Below are 21,194 nucleotides of genomic sequence, written 5' to 3'. Positions count from 1 at the left end.
GGAATTGCTGGATCGTATGGTAGTTCTATTTTTAGTTTTTTGAGGAACCTTTATACTGTTTGCCACAGTGGCTGCACCAGTTTACATTCCCAGCAACAGAGTACAGGGTTCCCTTTTCTCCACATCCTTGCCAACATTTGTTATTTGTGGTATTTTTGATGATAGTTGTTCTAACAGGTGTGAAGTCATATCTCATTGTGGTTTTGATTTGCATTTTTCTGATGACTAGTGATTTTGAATATCTTTTCATGTGCCTGTTGGCCATCTGTATATCTTCTTTGGAAAATTGTCTATTCACATCTTCTGCCCATTTTTGTAATCAGGTTTGTTTTTTTGATATTGAGTTGTATGAATTGTTTATATATTTGGATTTTAACCCCTCTGTAAATTTTTTTTGAAGTCTTTGTTGAATTTGTTACAATATTGCTTCTGTTTTATGTTTTGGTTTTTTGGCCGCAAGGCATGTGGGATCTAACTCCCCCTCCAGGGATTGAACCCACACCCCCTGCATTGGAAGGTGAAGTCTTAACGACTGGATCACCAAGGAAGTCCCCCGTCTGTAACATTTTAATGGTCATGTTCTTTTTAAATTTTTCTCTACTTCATCAGTTTTCTTTTATAATACTTGGGGATAATTTCAGATACAATTATAAAGCGTCTGACCGTTGTGAAGATTATAATGAGAATTATATCATGACTTTTTCTAAATCACTTTCTGTATGCTGACATTTGCTTATAAATCAAAACAAGAGCCACAATAATCTATGGCTTTTAAAAAATTTAATCTATTCTCTTTTTTTAAATTGAGTTAAAATTGACATATTTCAGGTGTACAATGTAATCATTTGATATCTGTGTATATTGCAAAATGATCACCTCAATAAGTCTAGTTAACATTTGTCATTCTTATATTAAACTAGCTATGCTTTTATTCATATCTTTCTCATTTATACTAGAGTTTACCTTCCTCGAAATAATTGGGATTCACATTTGTATGATAATTTAGAGTTTGTAAACTGCTACCATATCCATTATAGTCTCATTTGATTTTCATGACAACCTGTTAGATATGTAAATATTATTTTTCAAATGATGAAACTGAGGCTAAGAATGTTAGAGAGACTTAGGTAGTAAATTATTGAGCAGGAACTTGAATATACTACTTCCTAATTCCAAATTGTATTCAATCCTTTAAAAATACTTGGAGTATAATGTTTAAATAGGCTTACAGAAAAATATATACAACTTCTTCACCTCAGTAGACTATTTATAGATGTTCTCTACTCCTTTACCTAATTAGTTTTTACAGTAGTTGTAATTAATACATGGATAATTTGTTTTAGGATATCCTGTTTTCTGCATCCTCTATTTCCTAATTAATTGTTAATGTTTCTATACAGCTTTATGTTTATTATTTTTTACTTCTGAATAAATTTTTCATTACTCTGCTTTATTTAGTCATTCCTCTGTTTTATTACCACTAAGGTAATAAAAGTTAACTTTTTTAAAAGTTCTTTTCTTTTCTTTTCTTTTTGGCCGCACAGTGTGGCATTTGGGATCTTAGTTCCCTGACCAGGGATTGAACCTGCACCCTCTGCAGCTGAAGCACAGAGTCTTAACCACTGGACCACTGGGGAAGTCCCAAAAGTTATTTTCTTAGGATGAATTTCCAGGACAGGAATGCTGGGTCAGAGGATGTACTAGTTTGTAGGCCTTCAGTGTAGTGGTCCAAGTTACTTTTATTTTTATTCCTGTCTTCAAGTTATTAGCAAGTCTATCTATCCTAGTATCTGTTATACTCAGGAATCATACTTTTAATTTCTTCACTAGGATCCTGAATTTTAATATCCAAGTTTGTCATTTTGTATGATCCCTTAGCCCTAATGTACACTTACACATTCATTTCTCTGTCTGCTCAGTGCTGATAACTCTTGGGAAAGAGCTGGACATATATCACATCAAGGCTTTTCTTAACATAGTTATTATTAAGCTTGTTTTTAAGTATATGACTTAATCCACCTCAGAAAATTGGATTTCTACAGAAGAAACTTATTTTAAAAGTTGGAAAGGAAGTCCTGTTCCTTTGCAAATTAAGTTTGATGACTTTTATTTAATAAATATTTTTGATATTTTGTTATGTGCAGGCATTTTCCTTTCAAGAAGAACCCAGCTTACTCTCACTTGAAACAGTTCACCTGGGTGATGGAAACATTTGGTTGTCGTTTTAATGAATGCTAGGGAAGAAGGGATCACGAGAGATCTCTTCAGTGTGCACACAGGCTATCTCTAATACTGTTTGATAAACAGTATCTTAGAAACTTATGTAAAGGGAAAAAGCAAGTAGGAATAGAATCAACCAGATTTTTCTGATGAGATTTTTGAGAAATCCTTCTAAAGATATGAACTGTCACAAAATTCATCTGATATTGTGGCACATATAGAAAGTAATTTAATTTAATAACCTTTTATAAATGAAAATGAATTAAGTAATCTCTATAAGATGTTTGGTTACCCGAGACTAAGGAGAAATGTCCTTTAAAGTGTAGGGATATAAGGAGTGAGTGACTATGTGTTTGTGTTTCTGTGTGTGTGTGTGTGTGCACACGCATGTGTGCATGCATACGTGCTCGTGTACAGGTACCCATGGGGTTCACTTTGTGTGAATGTACTGAGATCCTACCCACATGGTTTGCAGTCCTCAGGAGAACCTTTGACCAACTGTGTTTCATTTCCTCTCAAAATATTCCAATTAACAGACCCTTTCAGTGTTTAATATCACCCTAGCACCCTTGGGCTTCCCTTCATTGATTAGTTTTCTGAGGCCAAGTTTCATTGTTTTAGATGAATATTTTGGATGTAGATACCTTACACCTGACTCCTCTTTTAAATAATCCATCCCATTTGCCCATTAAACACAGTTGTGTTTTTTCAGACCATGCCCCAGTTCCTAGTTATTAATATCTAATTGTAGCCATGGAGCATTCTTTCAGCTCTTCACACATGCAAACATGGCATTATTGGGATGTTTAGCACTTCTCTATGGGAGTGTCAGGTTGTCTCAGTATTATTTAGTAAATAAGAGATTTGTTTATGATAAGGACTATTAAAGATTTGTCGCAAGATAAAGGCTTACTATTTTAGTATGTCTATAGAATGAAACATTCAGCCATAAAAAGGCATGAAGCATTAGTACATGGTACAACATAGATGAACCCTGAAAACATTATGCAAAGTGAAAAAAGTAAGATGTATAAGGCTATGTATTATATGATTCCATTTAAACAAAATGTCTGGAATAGGAAACTTATGAAGACAGAAAGTAGATTAGTGGTTGCCAGGGGCTAGCGGGTAGGTGGAAATGGGAGTGACTGCTAATGGGCATGGGGTTTCTTTTTAGGGTGGGTTATGGTTGTACAACCTCGTGAATATCCTAAAAACCACTGGGGTCTGTGAGTTACATGTCAGTTCTTTTAAAGCTTACTATTTTAAGATAAAGTAACTCTGTGTGAAACCTTAAAAACATGGTTATCACAAAACTAGGGTACATACTATAATGGATTACATGGTAAATTCACTGTATGACTTTGGGTAAGTTGTTTAACCTCTTTAAGTCTGTTTCTTCATCTTAAAATTGGACTACTACGAATACTTTTATCACAGAGTTGTTTTGAGGACTAAGTGTGATGTAATACCTATAAAGTGCTGGACATAGTGTATTGTGCTTGTGCAGTGTACATAGGGAGTCTTCTTAAATGTAGCTAAACATTCAGACTCATGAGTATCTTAGGCCACACCTGGCATGAGGTTTACTTAGAAGGACATTAGGACAGGGAACACAGTTAAGCAGCAGGGTGGCATCCTGCATTAGTAGAATTAGTTCTCCCACCAGTTTATGCTTCAGTCTACATAGCTAATCAGAGTTATTCTGTTTGGTCCCCAGGTGACAGGTCTGGGACAAGGAAGTGAGACTCACATGTGCAGGGGTAGCCACAGACTCTAAAGGAGAGGAAAACCTTTTATTACAGCTCTATAGACAAAGCTTCCAAGGTCCCTGCAAGGGACATGTCCAGATACAGGAATCACCATACTCACAGAAGCCAAGACTTCTCCATCAAATATTTGTAGTTCATTTGTAGTTTCTCCCAAGTTGATGCAATTTACCCTTCAGGTAAATTCATATTTATACGTAGTGTTGCTGAATAACCCAGTTGATATTGTGTCTTAGTCAGGTTTCTGTTGAAACACAGACCTTGGAAGTTAAGGGTCCAGTTTTCATGCAGCAGGGAAAGAGGTGTTTTTTTGTTTTGTCTTGTTTTACCCTTTATTCACAGCCTGACACTTATTAAGTGCTCAGTAAATGTACCCATAGGGAACCTTCCGGATCTCTCACTTCCTGTAAAGTAGTGAAACTCTAGCATATATGTCACATGTCTAAGTTTATTTGTGCTTTATCCTTGCTTTTCTGATGTCCTTGTTCTGTTCCACACTGCTCACCCTGGCAAAATAGTCCCTTACTTAGCAATGTCTCTTCCTGCTTTGCTGTGTTTTTTCAGTCTCCACCATGCACTGACGATGCTATTCCAGGCTCAGAAGTTTTTCAGTGGGGGCTGCCCTGAACTGGCCTCAGACTGGTGAAACTTCTCAGTGGTTTGTTTCAAACGGGGGAAAATAATTCCCCCTTTGGATATCCAGAAGGGTCCCAAGGCAGTGTTACTTTGGCCCCATTGTGTTATAAGAGTTTATTTGTTAAGTATTTCTTTGAGTTATTATGTCTGTCTCTTCTCCTAGAATCTGTATGTGTATCCAAAGAGTTGAGTTGGGGATAGTTTTGAGTAATAATTGTTATGTGGTACCCAGGTTTCTTGCTTCTCTCCTTTATCTTGGGCTTATCCTGTCAGACTTCTCAGATTTCTTATTTATTTATATTTTTGGCTGCATTGAGTCTTCGTTTCTGCGCTCGGGCTTTCTCTAGTTGTGTGGAGTGGGGGCTACTCTTCGTTGCAGTGCGCTGGCTTCTCACTGGGGTCGTTTCACTTGTTGCGGACCACAGGCTCTAGGCACATGGGCTTCAGTAGTTGTGGCACGTGGGCTCAGTAGTTGTGGCTTGCAGGCTCAGTAGTTGTGGCTCGCAGGCTCTAGAGCACAGGCTCAATAGCTGTGGCACATGGGCTTAGTTGCTACGTGGCCAGACTTCTCAGATTTCAATCCTCCTTTCCCAGAAGTGAAACCTTCAGTACCCTTTGTACCATCAGTTCCCCAAACATATAGAGAAACTTTATTAATATTATGAAGATTGCAGAATTGCTTTAATCTTTTGCCTTTATTGCTATGCTCCAACACTAAGAGCATTTTCACTGTTGCTCTTCTTATGCCTTAGCTTAACGTCAGTTATCAGCAGCACTCAGAGGTTATTTCTCAAAGCAGAGTTGTTAAGCAAACTGTGACACTATTCGATACATTACTTGAGGTGGAAGTACCAACTGTTCACTGTATTTCACTTTGCAATTTGAAGGGTACTAAAAGTGCTGGTTCTTCTCCTGGGTTTCCATCCTGAGGGCATAGTGCATAGTTCTTAGGACAAACTCATTTTCTGTAAGCCTGAAGACTAAAATCATAATAATTGCACTTTGTATTTTACAGTGTGTGGACCAGTTGACAAAGATCCAAACTGAATTGCAAGAGACAGTGAAAGATTTAGCTAAAGGCAAAAAGAAGTACTTTGAGACTGAACAGATGGCTCATGCAGTACGAGAGAAAGCTGACATCGAGGCAAAGTATGTGTTTTAGCATTTCTGAAAAAATGATTATACAAATAAATGTTATTTTTGCCAGTACTTTGTTTTCTGTTAATACAGGGCATAGAGTCATTCTTAGGTTATATTGGTTTCATTGGACCTATAAATGTTACATACTATAGATCAAATTTTCTTTTATATTAGTTGACTTTTATTTAAATTAATATAAGCAAAATGGGAATATTTGATCAGTGAGTTTTCACATTAAATTGAATTTTGAAAAGAAAAGAAGACAAATGAACATGGTATTGGAAGCTTAGCAGAAGTCTGGTTAAAGTTGCTATGGTGTCTAAATATCAGGGTTTTAGAGCCTCAGTTTTCTCATGCCAGAGTAAATCAGTTGTAATCGAAAATCCTTGATCGTCAGTATGCCTTTGAAGGACTATGGACGCATCAAGTGAGTAAGACCACTGACCTCAGTATAGAAACACTGCCCCAGAATTTCTCTTATATGAAGTTCTAACGTATATAATTTTTAATGTATGCTTTAGGAACTGTGTGTGAATTTTACTTTCAATATATGTAAATTAAAAGTCCTTTATTTTGAGAATAATTAGGAAAAGAAGGAACTGGCAGTTTATAACAGAAAGAAATGCGAAGCTAGCAGTAGAGATTTTTGCAATGACAACTTGAGGAAAGATTAAAATTTTTTAAGAAAAAATAAACCTGTGTTATAGAATGGGATTCTGAAGATGTCTCTGAGGAAAGGTGAGACTCCCATTCGGTGAGCTCACTGATGGAAAATGTAGGAGCTTGAACGCCTAGTCATGAAATCAGAAAGGCTATGAACAGTTGTACAGACTAGGAAGGAGTCAGGGTTGTCTTTCTAATATACTTTTTTATCTGCAGGAAATTAAGCAATCTCATAGGCATCTTGTGAAAATTTAGGGGCTCCTGGAAAGTTTATTTTGTCCCAAGGGGTGGTAAATGAATACTCATAAAGTGCTTAATGTTACTGGAAAACATATTTAATATTTCCCTAACTTAGTTTATGATCTTTATTATTTTATTTTTATAAGCATACAAATATTTCCTGTACTTTCATAGAGTCAGTGAACCCATCTTCCCAATTAGACCTGAAGTTTTTAGATTAGGTGCTCTCGGTTAGGAATATCCTTTCATGGTGGTTCTTAAGAACTTGTTTTTTAAAATGCTCAGGGATTCTAGAACAGAGAATTGACAGATTTGTAGACCATATATAAATACCTACGTTAGCCAAGGTCCACAGGGTGAAAATGAGGACAATTGTGGGGCTGTTCCTGAGAAGTGTGGATTTGACACGATCTAATTCACAGGTGCTGATAACAAGAAACTGCCTTCTAATATAGCCCAGATTCAAAGGGGATACAACAAATTAGACATTTAATTCAATGTGTAACTTTTCTGGAAAATTAATTGTACAACAGAGAGAGAAATGCCTCTTTATCTTAATTCACTCACTAAGTGTTTATTGAGTGATTACTCTATCTCGGGTACTATGGATACAGAGATGAGGTAGATAAGTTTTGCCCTCAAGAAGTTTAAGGCCTAGAATTAAAAACAAACATGTTTTAAAGTAGATTTATGGTTTGTTTATTCACAGTAAACTTAAAGAAGTTAAGTACGCAAAGTTACTCACCTAGTAATTAATTTATTTTAGTAGTTGTGTGAAAACACTTTTATGTAAGCATAGAAAATAGATTAATTTTGCCTAATGCAAAAGGAAACCTTTATAGAAAAAAGCGATGTTTGGACACAGTTCTGAAGAATGGTTTTTCTAAGTAGAGATGAGGGCTCCCCTGGTGGCGCAGTGGTTGGGAGTCCGCCTGCAGATGTAGGAGACACGGGTTCGTGGCCCTGTCCGGGAAGATCCCACATGCCGCGGAGCGGCTGGGCCCATGAGCCATGGCCGCTGAGCCTGCGCGTCCGGAGCCCGTGCTCGGCAACGGGAGAGGCCACAACAGTGGGAGGCCCACGTACCGCAAAAAAAAAAAAAAAAAAAAAAGTTTGTAGCTAAGTAGAGATGAGAAGGAAGATCAGGAAGGGGAATGAAAACTGGGCTGTATATATTTGGTTGACCAAAAAGTTCCTTTGGGTTTTTCCGTAAGATGTTACCGAAAAACCCAACCGAACATTTTGGCCAACCCAATAGTTTTGATAGATGATTTGACAGATACAGATGTGTACATTAGGAGAGAGCATAGAAGGAAGGATACAGTTTGAAGGGATGGCTGAGTTCCACTTTGAATATGTATGTTCTGATAAATATGTGGGACCGTGGGGTGAATATATTTGGTAGAGGGTTATATATCTGACTCTCAGATGAGAATTGGGCCTGAAGATCTTGCTTTGGGGGTCAGTTGCATATCAGATGATAGTTAAAGGGATGAAAGAAATCATATATAAAATGAGATGAGAAGTTGAGTTTGGAAACCTAAGGAACATTAACATTTGGAAGGTAGGTGAGGAAGAGGAGTATGTAGTATGGTTCATTGTATATATTTTATTTGCTCTAGATAATAATCTTTGAGGACAGGAACTGTAATATTTTACCTGTTACTAGTACCTTCTTTATTACCACAAAAGGATTGTATGAGGATTAGAAAATGAAGTAGAAACCAGACACTTGAATCCTTATATTGGAAAATCCAGATGCAACTCAGACTATTTAGATAATGGCTACAAAAAAAGTCGAAATGAGTATACCCCAAACACAGCCTTTCTTAACCCTGAACAGGCGCTCTCAAATTTTAAAGTCTGTGGCCTTTGCTTTTCTAGATCAAAATGAATAGGAATCTGATTAATAAAAACAAAGAAAACCCCCATCAAATATGAATATGGCGAGGTAGAAAAATAACAGGAGTCTCTTAGACCCAGCTTTTTTTTTAGTAGTGGAGTAGTTGGAATGCATGTTCGTACGTACGTCCTTGAATGCTTCTCTCTTGCTAGAAAGTTGAGAGGCTGCTTTTTCTGTCCTCACATTTGCTCTGCAGAGACTGGCTTGCTCTGTTTTCCAATACCAAACGGTCTGCAACTTTATTTCATATTATGGCATAGCTTCCAGCACATTCATTGACTTTTCCCATAGCAATCACCGTGACACTGCAGTCAAGACAAACACTGCAGCTTCAGAAATTACTGGTTGTGGGGAATGTTGGTTGTTCCTTAGCATTTTTCTCCTTATGGTTCTCTCTAGTTGTTTGCATAAAGCCAAGATATTTTAATTACTGATTGTTTTATTATGGTTCCTCTCCCATGCTGAGAGGGATTGAGGGAAATAAGGACACCGGAAAAGAGAAGGTTAAATAGAACAAAATCATATTAGGGCAGAAAGTCCAAGGGCTTTATCTCTATGTTCTGAATACTATAGATATGTTAAGAGTGGAGGGAGCACATAGGCAGGCACCCAAACAAGAAGAACTTTTAATGGGAGATGTGATGGAATTAAGGTCTTTGTAGAGCCTGGTCAGTATCATACAGTAGATTGCATTCCTGGCACTGGCACATTCATGGCACATTCCTGGCACATGGCCCTGAAAGCCTGCTAATCTTTGTCTCCATAGGTTGGTTATCCATGGGCTTCTTTAATTCTTTAAGCTTCCTTGCGGAAACTAAAGTATGTGCAATTGTATGATACTGGGAATAATCTATAGTTTGATGACTCTTGTTTATTAGGAGATACCAACATATTGGATTCATCAAATTGTATTTTTGTCATTCAGGATATTTTTATTTTATTAATCCCACTGTTTTCTGTTTCACCATAATATTAAATTCTTCCTGTAGTAAAATAAAGGAAAATAATCATTGCTTTTGGTTTTCCATTTATTTAGTTCTCTTTTAGAATAGTGTCACGGGGAAAGGTCACTTTTTAAAATATTTAGTAATTATAATATTTAATCATTTTATTATGATGTAATTTGATAATTTTATTAACATACTTTTCTATTTTTATTATAGATCTAAACTTAGTCTTTTTCAATCAAGAATCAGTTTACAGAAGGCAAGTGTAAAGGTGAGTTTTTGAAAAATATATTTCACAATTGAGAAACCTTAGCTTAAAAAAAAAAAGAATTGGACCTTTTGAGGGTGCAGTTCAATTATTTCCATCTGATTTCCATTTAGAGAAGCATTTTAAAGTCATTAGGGAAGAACTTTTTTTCCCAGTTCTTGAGGGTTTTTCAACTAAGTGTCAGCACTTTGGATACTCCCTGCTTCTCAAGATTGCTTTAGAGATAAGTTTCTATACCTAACCTGCTTAGGTATCCTGTTGTCTTCAACACTTAGTCCAAGAGACTTTAACAAGTCCATGGGCTTTAGAAAGCTCAATAAAATCCATTTCACTCAGATTTATACCTCTGAGCAGATATTCTGGGCCAGATGCAAGTGAATTTTTCCTGTGGGATCCTCAAGCTGTAGAATACCTGATAAATAAGCCTAGTGACCTACCTTTGTCTGCCTGGCTCCCAACTAGCATGCATTTCTTTTGGCACATTAGGGGGTGTTGATTTTTTTTCAAACTATTTTCTAACTCCAGCAGATTTACCCAAGTCTTTGAAGATAAGGGACTTACTTAATTTGAGAACCTTTATCTTCCCATCATAATAAAATGAGCAAAACATTATGAAGTTCTCTCAAAAGCTTTGGAAATTCTTAAAGTGTAAATAACAAATATTTGAAAGCACTCTTACTGTGTCAAACAGTTCTAGTCACTGTTTATTTAATTCTTCAATAATGTTGAAGAATTTTTATATGCATATCAATGTTTCTCCACATGGTCATCTTTACTCTTGTTGGGGAGCCAACTAAGAGTGGTATCCTCATATGTTTTTCAGTACAGTATCAGTTTGCACTGACTTTTTCTTTTCTCTTACTATGTTTTAGTTAAAAGCCCGGCGATCTGAGTGTAATTCCAAAGCTACCCACGCAAGGAATGATTATCTTCTTACATTAGCGGCAGCAAATGCACACCAGGATCGCTACTATCAAACAGATTTAGTTAACATTATGAAGGTAATACAGCCTTAATATCTGTGGTAACATTGTATCATTAAAGACATAACAACTCATGAGTTGACTGTTGGGTGTATGGGATTGAGTCTATACAATAGCAGCCAGGCTACCTCGCATTTTGTTGGAATATACTTGGTATTGTTTAGGCGACCTCTGTTTCATGTAATCTGAATTAATTTTAGTATAAGAAAATGTTTAAAGCCAAATCATAGTAAAAGATTGTATTATTCCCTAGCAGCAGCAGATATTTACTGTATAGTGGTTATTAATATATGATTATTTTTTAAAAGCTTAGCTTTTTAAAATTTTATCATTTTATGCTTAATTGATAGGTAAACTTGTGCATTAATATTTTATGAGGTGCCTGTGTGTAAAACAAGAGAAAATGTAACTCGTAGTTATATGAAAATGTCTCTACCCTGAAATGTAGGGTTACAGTTTCTTATATGACAAAATTCGATCTTGGTCTTTCTCTGTTTATACACCTATATGTATCTTTAACTTTAACTCAAGTAAAGGACAAAGGGTGGAGGAGCAGAAAACTTTTTTAACATGCTGCCAGGTTTGCCCTCACTGCTGATAGACAAGTTTTGCTTTGAATTGTATCTCATTCTCTCCTGTTGTCTCAAGGACACAAACTTTTGATTATTCTATCTTTATTTTCAACCCATCCCTCTCAAATGTATTGTTCTTAATGACTGTCCAACCACATTGCTTTCATTGAATTGCTTGCTTTACTAATCAGAGGTGTTGAGAAGGGGGTGCAGCAGGAATGGGCACTCTTTTTTTTCTACAGTGCCTCTGGAAAAGAGATAAACTCTGTCCAGAAACTACGAGTTCTTTCCTTGGAAGTAGAGACAGGACATTTACTGGAAACTTTAAGGAAAAATGGAGGGATGGAGAGAGTAAAACTGAACTAAAAAGTATCCTATTGCAAAATTTTTTATTTCCTTTTTGTTTATTGTCTGAAATCCCCTTTTCCTGGCTTCTATCCTGTTCTGACTTCTGCTGGTTAGGATACAGGTGGTAAGAGAGACAAGGAATTGTTTTGACATCCCAGATGAGAACTCTGCATACATTTTCCCATAAAATGTTGGACCTAAAGGTTTAGACATTTTAGTATCTTATTAGGTGTTACACAGTGCTTCAGACTTACAAGGACCAACTGGAGACTTGGCCTCCCAGTATAACCTGGTTTCTCTAGGGAAATATATATACTCAGTTTCAAACAACTCCTTTATTAAAAAAGATTTTTAATACAGCTCACATTTAAGTTTGTAATTCCCCATATACCATCTGCTATTACAACAAAGCTGTTAACTATATACTTTCCCCTTTGCATATTTTTAAATGAACACTGTATTAGTTTAAGCATCAGCAAAAATAAAATCTTTATGCTTTTTAAATTGAATCCACAGCCAAAAAAGATCTCTTTCCTAAAACCCTATGGCCTTTTATAAACCAGGAAAGGTACAGAATTATTTGGGGGATCTACCCCCTGCCAGAATCAAAGAGGAGGTTAATGGGCCTAGCCAGCAATCAGATTATGTATCTTTGAACTTACTTTGAAGTCCTTATGCACCTAGGTATTTGATCATCATTGGATAGGTTATGCTTCAGATTACTCGTTTCATGAAACATTAGAGGGTACTGAAATGATTAAAATATATATATAATAGAGGAAGGAGTCCCTCCTGTCCCTTAAAAATAGGAAAATGTATTCTCAATTTTCATGTTGTGTGTGTTAATTCATTTTCTTCCACATGCTTATTCATAGTCTGCAGTATTGGACAACTCCCATTAATCATGCTGTTAGCTATTTAGTAAGTTTCTATCATTGAATTGACAGTGGCCCTTTAGTAGCTGCCTTGGTAAGGTCTATTTTCTGGATTTTTGTTAAAGTTATAATGCCTTAAGTAGAATCTTTTTAAAAAATATTTATATGAATAGCTTGGAAACAGGAGATTTGAGTCATTGATTTCATCATACACATTTAATAGTCACTTAGAGTGTAGTAGCTACTATGCTAGGCTTTGGGAAGAAGCAAAAATGAACAAGACACTCTTATCCTCAAAGAGCTCAGTCTAGTCAAAGAGAGAGATACATAGAAATGATTACAAATTAGAATAATGAAATCACTTACTGCCAGAGGACCATGGTTAGTAGTGATAGCAGCTATCTTTTGTTTTTTTTTTGATTGCTTGGTATTATCCTGGCATTATCCTGATCACTTTGGGCATATTATCCTTTCTCATTTTCTTCTTTATCCTGGTTAGAGTATATGGTTCATTATTTAAATAACACACTAGCCTATAAATGAAATGAAATGAAATGAAATGAAATCCCAGCTCTGGATGAACCACTCTCTCTATATCTGTATCTAAGTAGCCAAGTACTGTTGAAGAAAACTTTTCAACAGAGCAGATTCATGATTGTAAATTAATGTGGAACCAGTATCAAATGGACACTCAACACTGCTCAGATATCCTACTGTATTTCCCTGGTTGACTTTCTCTACTATTTTCAACAATTTTTTCAACTTTTGCCCTTCTCCTCAAATCTGACTTACCCCTTTTCTTTCACACTTAGCAAGTGGTCTTTCTTCCTAATTTACAGAGAAAATAGAAACCATTAAAAGGGAACTCCATTATTGTCCCATTACAGGCTTCATCTGTGTTCAAGACTCTTCCAAAGAGTCTCAATAACTATCTAAAGATGACTGTTTCACTTCAGCTTTGGATCATTTCTCATTCCCTCCTGCCTTCTCAGGGATTTATTAAACAATTGATTATTTTTTTCCTTATATTTCTTGGATGTTCTATTCTTACATTAGCAGTTGATAGGATCTTAGTGATGACAGCCCTCAGTATGTCTTGTGTTACTACTCTAATCTGGATTAATTGCCCTCTGTGTCCCGTGTAATGCACTTATTCTGGGACCTTCCTTTGCCTCTCTCCTATGTTGGATCTCCAGCTGTCTGTATCACATCTTTTTTCTTGGTTTACTTTGTTCTTTGGTGGAATACATCCTCCAGTACTTTCTTGAGAGACTGGGCATGGGAGGTAAGTTTTTTGAGATACCGTGTTATAAAGATGTCATTTTTCTGTGCTCATACTTGGGTATAGAATTAAAGGTTAAAAACCATTTTTATTCAAATGTTGAAGACAATTCTTCGTGTTTTCTTGTTTCCTGTGTTGGTACTGAGAACTCCAAACCATCTGATTCTTCATTCTTCATATCTGATCTAGTGTTTTTTCTTTTTAAAAGCTTATGAAATATTATCAATATGTCCTTTGATTCTTAAATTAATTCTTCCCTTTTGTTTTCTCTTTCTAGAATTCTAATTATTAAGATGTTGGACTTAATTATTCTGGAATTCTAATTATTAAGGACTCCTGGCCTAGTCCTTCAAATTTCTTTTTTCTATTATTGTTCTTTGTCGTTATGCTCTACTGTCTGGGAGACCTCTTCAGCTTTATAGTTCAACTCTTTTATTAAGTTTTTAATTTTTTAAACATGGTTTTAATATCCTTTTGTTTCCTGAATGTTCTTTTTTTATAACAGGTTTTTGTGCTTTATCTTCTCTTTTTAATTCTGGTGGTCTCAATAACAGAATTTATTTTAAAATTTTCTTTTCCGTGTATAGTCTCTCTTTTAGCCTGTGGGAAGGACTTGTCAACTTTGAGCTTCACTGTAGGGTGTTCTCCTGGACCATTTGTAGGGGAAACTGTAATGTCAGTATCCTTGTACCTCTCCTCTTGAGTTGGTCAAAACTCCTTTGCTCCCTTCACCATTTCTTCAGATCTCTTTTCTTGTGTTGTTTGCTGAGGAAGACTTCCATGATCTCCTTAACCCAGTTACACTCCCACCCGATATGATGGTCTCATAAAATGGTTTATCTCGTCTTTGAAGTACTTAACATGGTTGTAGTTTTACCTGTATCTGTGTGATTATGTGATAAATGCCTTATCTCCCACTTAACTATACATTCCATGAGGGCAATGATTGTGTCTGTATCACTTGAGACTCCATCCTTGCTACCTAGTACAGTGTTTGATTCCTAATATATGCTAAATGTTTGTAAATTAATACATATTGAAGAATGAATGAATGAATGAGTGAATGAAGAATCAATCTCATTTTAATCCTTGCAGGATGAATCATTCCCATTTTACAAATGAGGAAACTATGACAAAGCCTGGATTCAACTCTGGCAGGTCTCTCTGCCTTCAGAGCTGGTGCCATTAGCTCTTTAAATAATACCAGCTTATTGGACTTATTTCCTTTTTCCTTGTTAAATGTGGGATAATCCTGCACTATCTTATCTCCTTTGGCTTCTGTGAGGAGCAAATGAGATAATGAAGAGTGTTTTTGTTAATTTTGAAACTTTTAATATACGTTATATATTGTCCTATTAAGTAACAGAAATTCTATTATTCTGTTTTAAATAAATCTTGTTTTCAAGGAAGGGGAGAGCGTAGAAGAGACCTCAAATGCTTGGGAGTGAGAGTGGAACAACTGTTGGGTTCTCTGTCTAGGTACCCAGAATACATTATTTCATTTAGTTTTGATAACATCTTTCAAGGTAAATAACATTATCCCTGTTTTACAGGTCAGATAGGGAAGGCTCAGTGAGGTTCAGTTAATGTATATAATAGCCAGGACTTAAATCAAGGTCTCTGTAACTTCATACCCTGTATTCTTTCCTAGATTTCACGCTGTGTTCTTTTCTACATACCATTCCGATCTTCTTGTTGGTAAAATTTAGTATAATAAGTGCTAGCATACTGTAAATGTCATAAATTCTGAGAGAACTGTAGAATAAAATTAACAATTGAAAATTGCAGATTGTCCCCTGTTCTAATTATTCTAAAGAATAAGATCATGTCAGTTTCTAAATTAAGTATTTAGACAGGTTCTCCAAGGAATATTTTGTATTCCTTATGCCAGTACTGATTAGCATGGATACTAAATATATTACTCTGTGTCTGTATGTTATCAGGCAGATTTTTTCAAACTTGAAACTAAAACAACAAGGACAAAAAACAAAAAACAAGGGTTTCCCTGGTGGCGCAATGGTTGAGAGTCCGCCTGCCGATGCAGGGGACACGGGTTCGTGCCCCGATCCAGGAAGATCCCACATGCCGTGGAGTGGCTGGGCCCGTGAGCCATGGCCGCTGGGCCTGCATGTCTGGAGCCTGTGCTCCGCAACGGGAGAGGCCACGACAGTGAGAGGCCCGTGTACCACAAAAAAAAAAAAAAAAAGTTTGCTAAGCCATGGAAACCAGATAACTGATTTCATCAAATCTATAGAAAGCAGTTCAGCTGACTGTTGGGAGGTAAGGTAGTTTGTTCCTCAAATGTTCCTTTTTTGTAGTGTATTCTTGTGCAATATATAAACTGATATTTTTACTTTTTTTTTTTTTTTTTTTTTTTTTTTCGGTATGTGGGCCTCTCACTGCTGTGGCCTCTCCCGTTGCGGAGCACAGGCTCCGGACGCGCAGGCCCAGCGGCCATGGCTCACGGGCCCAGCCACTCCGCGGCATGTGGGATCCTCCCAGACCGGGGCACGAACCCGCGTCCCCTGCATCGGCAGGCGGACTCTCAACCACTGCGCCACCAGGGAAGCCCCGATATTTTTACTTTTAAAAGCTTGTGGAATATTTTCTTAGTGGTTTGGATGAGGAAGGATGAAGTATAATGCATCATACTAGAAAAGGGAACAAATGTCAATCTAATGAAAGACTTTCTGAAAAGCTTAACACTAGGACCCTATCTCTAGACAAATGTTTAGTGGAAGCTAAATATATCTGGATTAGTTGATAATTGGGCAAAGTAATAAAAGGTGAACATCTTTATATGTGACAAATATAGAAAATATGATAATATGGCATATCTTTTACAGACATTTGTCTTGGTTAAATGAAGAGAAAGTCATTATTGGTATCCAAGTCTTTTATTTTTAAGGCTTTTCTGGCTAAAGCACTAATTATTCCAAAAGTCTTCTTCATTCTCATGTAGGATTTTTAACTCTCATCTTCTTGATTTTAAGTCATAACTCTTCTGGTTTCCCTGCCATCTCTCTAGCTGTTATGCTTCTGATCCACCTAGTAATGTTTGTTAACTTAACAAATTAACATGGAAGTCCCCAAATCTCAAGATTGGCTCTCTGCTTCTCTTACTTTACATACTCTTTCTTTCAGAGAGTAATTATTTGGCTCTGTTTTTATTAATATTGTATGATTCTCAAATCTGTATGTAACCTTGCCCTTATAATTATCCATATGTTTGCCTTTCCTTCAGTGGCTGAAACTTTCTAAACTAGAGGCAACTCTGTTTCCCATTGTTCCCTTGAATAAGTACCCCCTTCTAGGTTTCAGGTGACAACTGCTGACAACAGCTGCACTGTCAAATACAATAGTCCTTAGGTTCATGTGACTATTTAAAATAATTAAGTATAAGTGAAATTTTTAATTCTGTTCTTCAGTCACGATAGCCACATTTCAAGTGCTCAAAAGTGACGTAGGTAGTGGCTACCATATTGAACAGTGCAGATATAGAATATTACCATCATCACAGAAAGTTCTATTGGACAGCAGTGGACTACAGCTTATTTAGTTTTTGCTTGTTTTCCTCCCTTCCTCCTTTATCTGGCTATCAATAACACTGACGATCATTTTCCCCAATAACCATAACCATGATTGTATTCGTATTATTTCAGAATTAATTGCTTCTTCATTTGCACTGTATACCTTGAAATCAAACAGAGGTTGGCAAACATTTTCTGTAAAGGGCCTAATAGTAAATATTTTAGGCTTCTCTGTCACAACCACTCAACTCTGATGTTGTAGGATAGGCATTGACAACATGTAAACAAATAAATGGCTGTTCCAATAAAACCTTATTTATAAAAATAAGCATCAGGCTGGATTTGGCCCACAGGCCTTAGTTGCAGACCCTTGGTATAGAACTTTAAAAACTATATATGAAATTTTCTAAATATATAAATACATTCAAAGAAAAATTAAATGAATACCCATTAACTCACCACTCAGCTTCAGAAATGAAACTCTACTAATAAAATGGAAGCCTCCTGTATGACTACTCCCAAAACATCCCTCTCATCCACCACGTTGTAACTACCACTCTGACAATATATTGTATTGTCTTAGATGGTATTGTACCCTGTAATATTCTGCAACTTGCTTTTTTCCCACTGAACATTATATTTGTTGAAATTCATCAATATGGATTTTTAACCTTATTAATTACCGTTTTGCTATTTAGTATTTCATTGTCTATGTATCATAAGTTACTTATCCATTTTCTTAGCTGAAAGTTTAGTTGCTTTGGTTTTATTCTTATAAACAATGCTGCTATCAACATTCTTGTATGTATCTCGGTGTATTTATGCAAGAATTTCTTAAGGAAATAGCCATAGGAGTGGTGTGTATTAGCAGCTTTACCAAAGAGGGCCAGATTGTGTTACAGCACTTTTTATTATACCTTTTAACACTGTTAGTGTGTTATGTTAAACTCAGCAAATATTTGAGTGTATATCTGGTGATACGCATGGTGATACGGAGATAAATTGGACATGAGCCATATGAGCAGTGAGCCAGAAACAAGAAGGTTATAATTCTCTAGAGCAGCCCCTAAAGGGTATATGGAGTATGAGGTGATACATCCTTTCCCCTGCTATATTGTTTATATTATGGTTGGCTCCCTGTGACACAAAAAATTAGGATACTTCTTGGCCATTTTAACCAAACTTCTAAAGCAGTGATTTTAAAATATTTTTAGCAGTTGAACAACTGCTACAGACTCTTACATGGAATCCTTATACATAAAGCAGATAAAAGGGAAGCTGTTTGGTTAAAGCCTGTGAGCCTCTTTCTGCTTTGTGTGGGCCCCATTACCCAACTTGCATATGTCATCCTCTACTTCTTTCCCTTAGTTCCTGAGGCATTATGCAGAATACTAGGGTTCCTTGAAATATAATTTGGAAACAACTAAGACAGGGTTCCTTTAATAGAATTCTTAGCTTTACCTAGCTAATCTTCATGCTAGATTCTTTCAAAGTAATCTCTTAAAAATGTAAATCAGATCATGATAATGTACTGCCCAAATCCTCCAGTGGACAAGACCAACAGGAAATTGAGTATTCTGACTTGAGAGCTTAATTGGATATCTTAGGCTAGAGAGCCAACAATAATTGAGGGACAAAAGCAATCTTGAGAAAACAGAACAAAGCTGGAGGTATCATGCTTCCTCACTTCAGACTATTCTACAAAGCTATAGTAATCAAAACAGTATGATCCTGGTACAAAAACAGACACATAGATCAGTGGAACAGAACACAGAGCCCAGAAGTAAACCCACACACTTACAGTCAATTAATCTACAACAAAGGAGATAAGAATATACAACAGAGAAAAGATAATTTCTTCAATAAGTGGTGTTGGGAAAACTAGGCAGCTACATGTAAAGGAATGAAATTAGAACATTTTCTCACACCATATACAAAAATAAACTCAAAATGGATTAAAAACCTAAATGTAAGACCTGAAACTATAAAACTCCTAGAAGAGAACATGGGCAGAACACTCTTTAACATAAATCTTAACGATATTTTTGGGGGATCTGTCTCCTAAGGTAAAAGAAACAAAAGCAAAAATAAACAAATAGGGTCTAATTAAACTTAAAAGCTTTGCCCAGCAAAGGAAACCAAGGACAAAACAAAAAGACAACCTTCTAAATGGGAGAAAATATTTGCAAATGGTATGACCAATAGGGTAAATATCCAAAATATATAAACAGCTCATACAACTTAATGTTAAAAAGAAAACAACAATCTGATTAAAAGATGGGCAGAAAATCTGAATAGACATTTTTCCAAAGAAGATATACAGATGGCCAGCAGGCCAATGAAAAAATGCCCAAGTTCCTGATTATCAGAGAAATGCAGATCAAATCCACAATGAGATATCACCTCACACCTGTCAAAATGGCTATCATCAGAAAGTCTACAAATAACAAGGAAGTGGAGAAAAGGGTTCTCTAGTACACTGTTAGTGGGAATGTAAATTGGTGTAGTCACTATGGAAAACAGTATGGAGCTTCCTCAACAAACTAAAAATAGAACTACCATATGATCCAGCAATTCCACTACTGAGTATATATCTGAAGAAAACAAAAACAGTAATTTGAAAAGCTGCATGCACCCCAATGTTAATAGCAGCATTATTTACAATATCCAAGATATGGAATCAATCTAAGTGTTCATCAACAGACAAATGGATAAAGAAGATGTATGTAAACAATGGAATATTACTCAGCCATAAAAAAGAATGAAATTCTGCCATTTTTAGCACAGATAGACCTAGAGGGTATTGTGTTTAGTGAAATAAATCAGAGAAAGACAACTACTGTATGTTATCACTTATATGTGGAATCTAAAAAAAAAATAAAACGAGTGTATAAAACACAAGTAATCAAAACAGTGTGGTATTGGCACAAGAACAGATATATGGATCAATGGAACAGAATAGAGAGCCCAGAAATCCACACACCTATGGTCAATTAATCTTCTACAAAGGAGGCAAGAATATGCAATGGAGAAAGGATAGTCTCTTTGGCAAGTTCTATTGGGAAAGCTGCACAGCTACATGTAAATCAGTGAAGTTAGAACACTCCCTCACACCATACACAAAAATAAACTCAAGATGCCTGAAAGACTTAAATATAAGACAGGACACCATAAAACTCCTAGAAGAGAACTTAGGCAAAACATTCTCTGACATAAATCGTAGCAATGTTTTTTTAGGTCAGTCTCCCAAGGCAATAGAAATAAAAGCAAAAATAAGCAAATGGGATCTAATCAAACTTACAAGCTTTTTCACAGCAAAAGAAACCATAAACAAAACGAAAAGACAACCTATTGACTGTGAGAAAATATGTGCAAATGACACGACTGACAAAGGCTTAATCACCAAAATGTACAAACAACTCATACAACTCAATAACAAAAAAACAACCCAATCAAAAAATGGGCAAAAGACCTAAACAGACATTTTTCCAAAGAAGACATACTGATGGCCAGTGGGCACATGAAAAGGTGCTCAACATTGCTAATTATTAGAGAAATGCAAATCAAAAGTACAATGAGGTATCATCTCACACCAGTCAAAATGGCCATCATTAAAAAGTCCACAAACAATAAATGCTAGAGAGGGTGTGGAGAAAAGGGAACCCTCCTATACTGTTAGTGGGAGTATAAATTGGTGCAGCCACTATGGAAACCAGTTTGGAGGTTCCTTAAAAAATTGAAAATAGAGCTACCATATGATCCAGCAATCCCACTTCTGGGCATATATCTGGAGAAAACTCTAATTTGAAAAGATACAT

At 36.1% G+C, this 21,194-nt stretch overlaps 1 protein-coding gene across 3 annotated transcripts in view; it reads left to right on the top strand.

The window, feature by feature from the left end:
- The window catches only part of FCHSD2 (FCH and double SH3 domains 2), a 299,906-nt gene that overhangs the window by 135,504 nt on the left and 143,208 nt on the right, over positions 1-21,194 (top strand). For all 3 annotated transcript variants that reach the window (XM_081240865.1, XM_081240864.1, XM_081240866.1), the window contains exons 6-8: positions 5,641-5,774; positions 9,735-9,789; positions 10,659-10,787. In XM_081240865.1, the coding sequence (XP_081096991.1) occupies positions 5,641-5,774; positions 9,735-9,789; positions 10,659-10,787 (318 nt within the window). The remainder of the gene's footprint in view (positions 1-5,640; positions 5,775-9,734; positions 9,790-10,658; positions 10,788-21,194) is intronic.

The sequence above is a fragment of the Mesoplodon bidens genome, assembly GCF_964165515.1.
Source record: "Mesoplodon bidens genome assembly, chromosome: 7".
Taxonomy (NCBI): domain Eukaryota; kingdom Metazoa; phylum Chordata; class Mammalia; order Artiodactyla; family Ziphiidae; genus Mesoplodon; species Mesoplodon bidens.
Note: the sequence above shows the minus strand (reverse complement) of the source record. Positions and strands in the feature narration are given on the sequence as shown.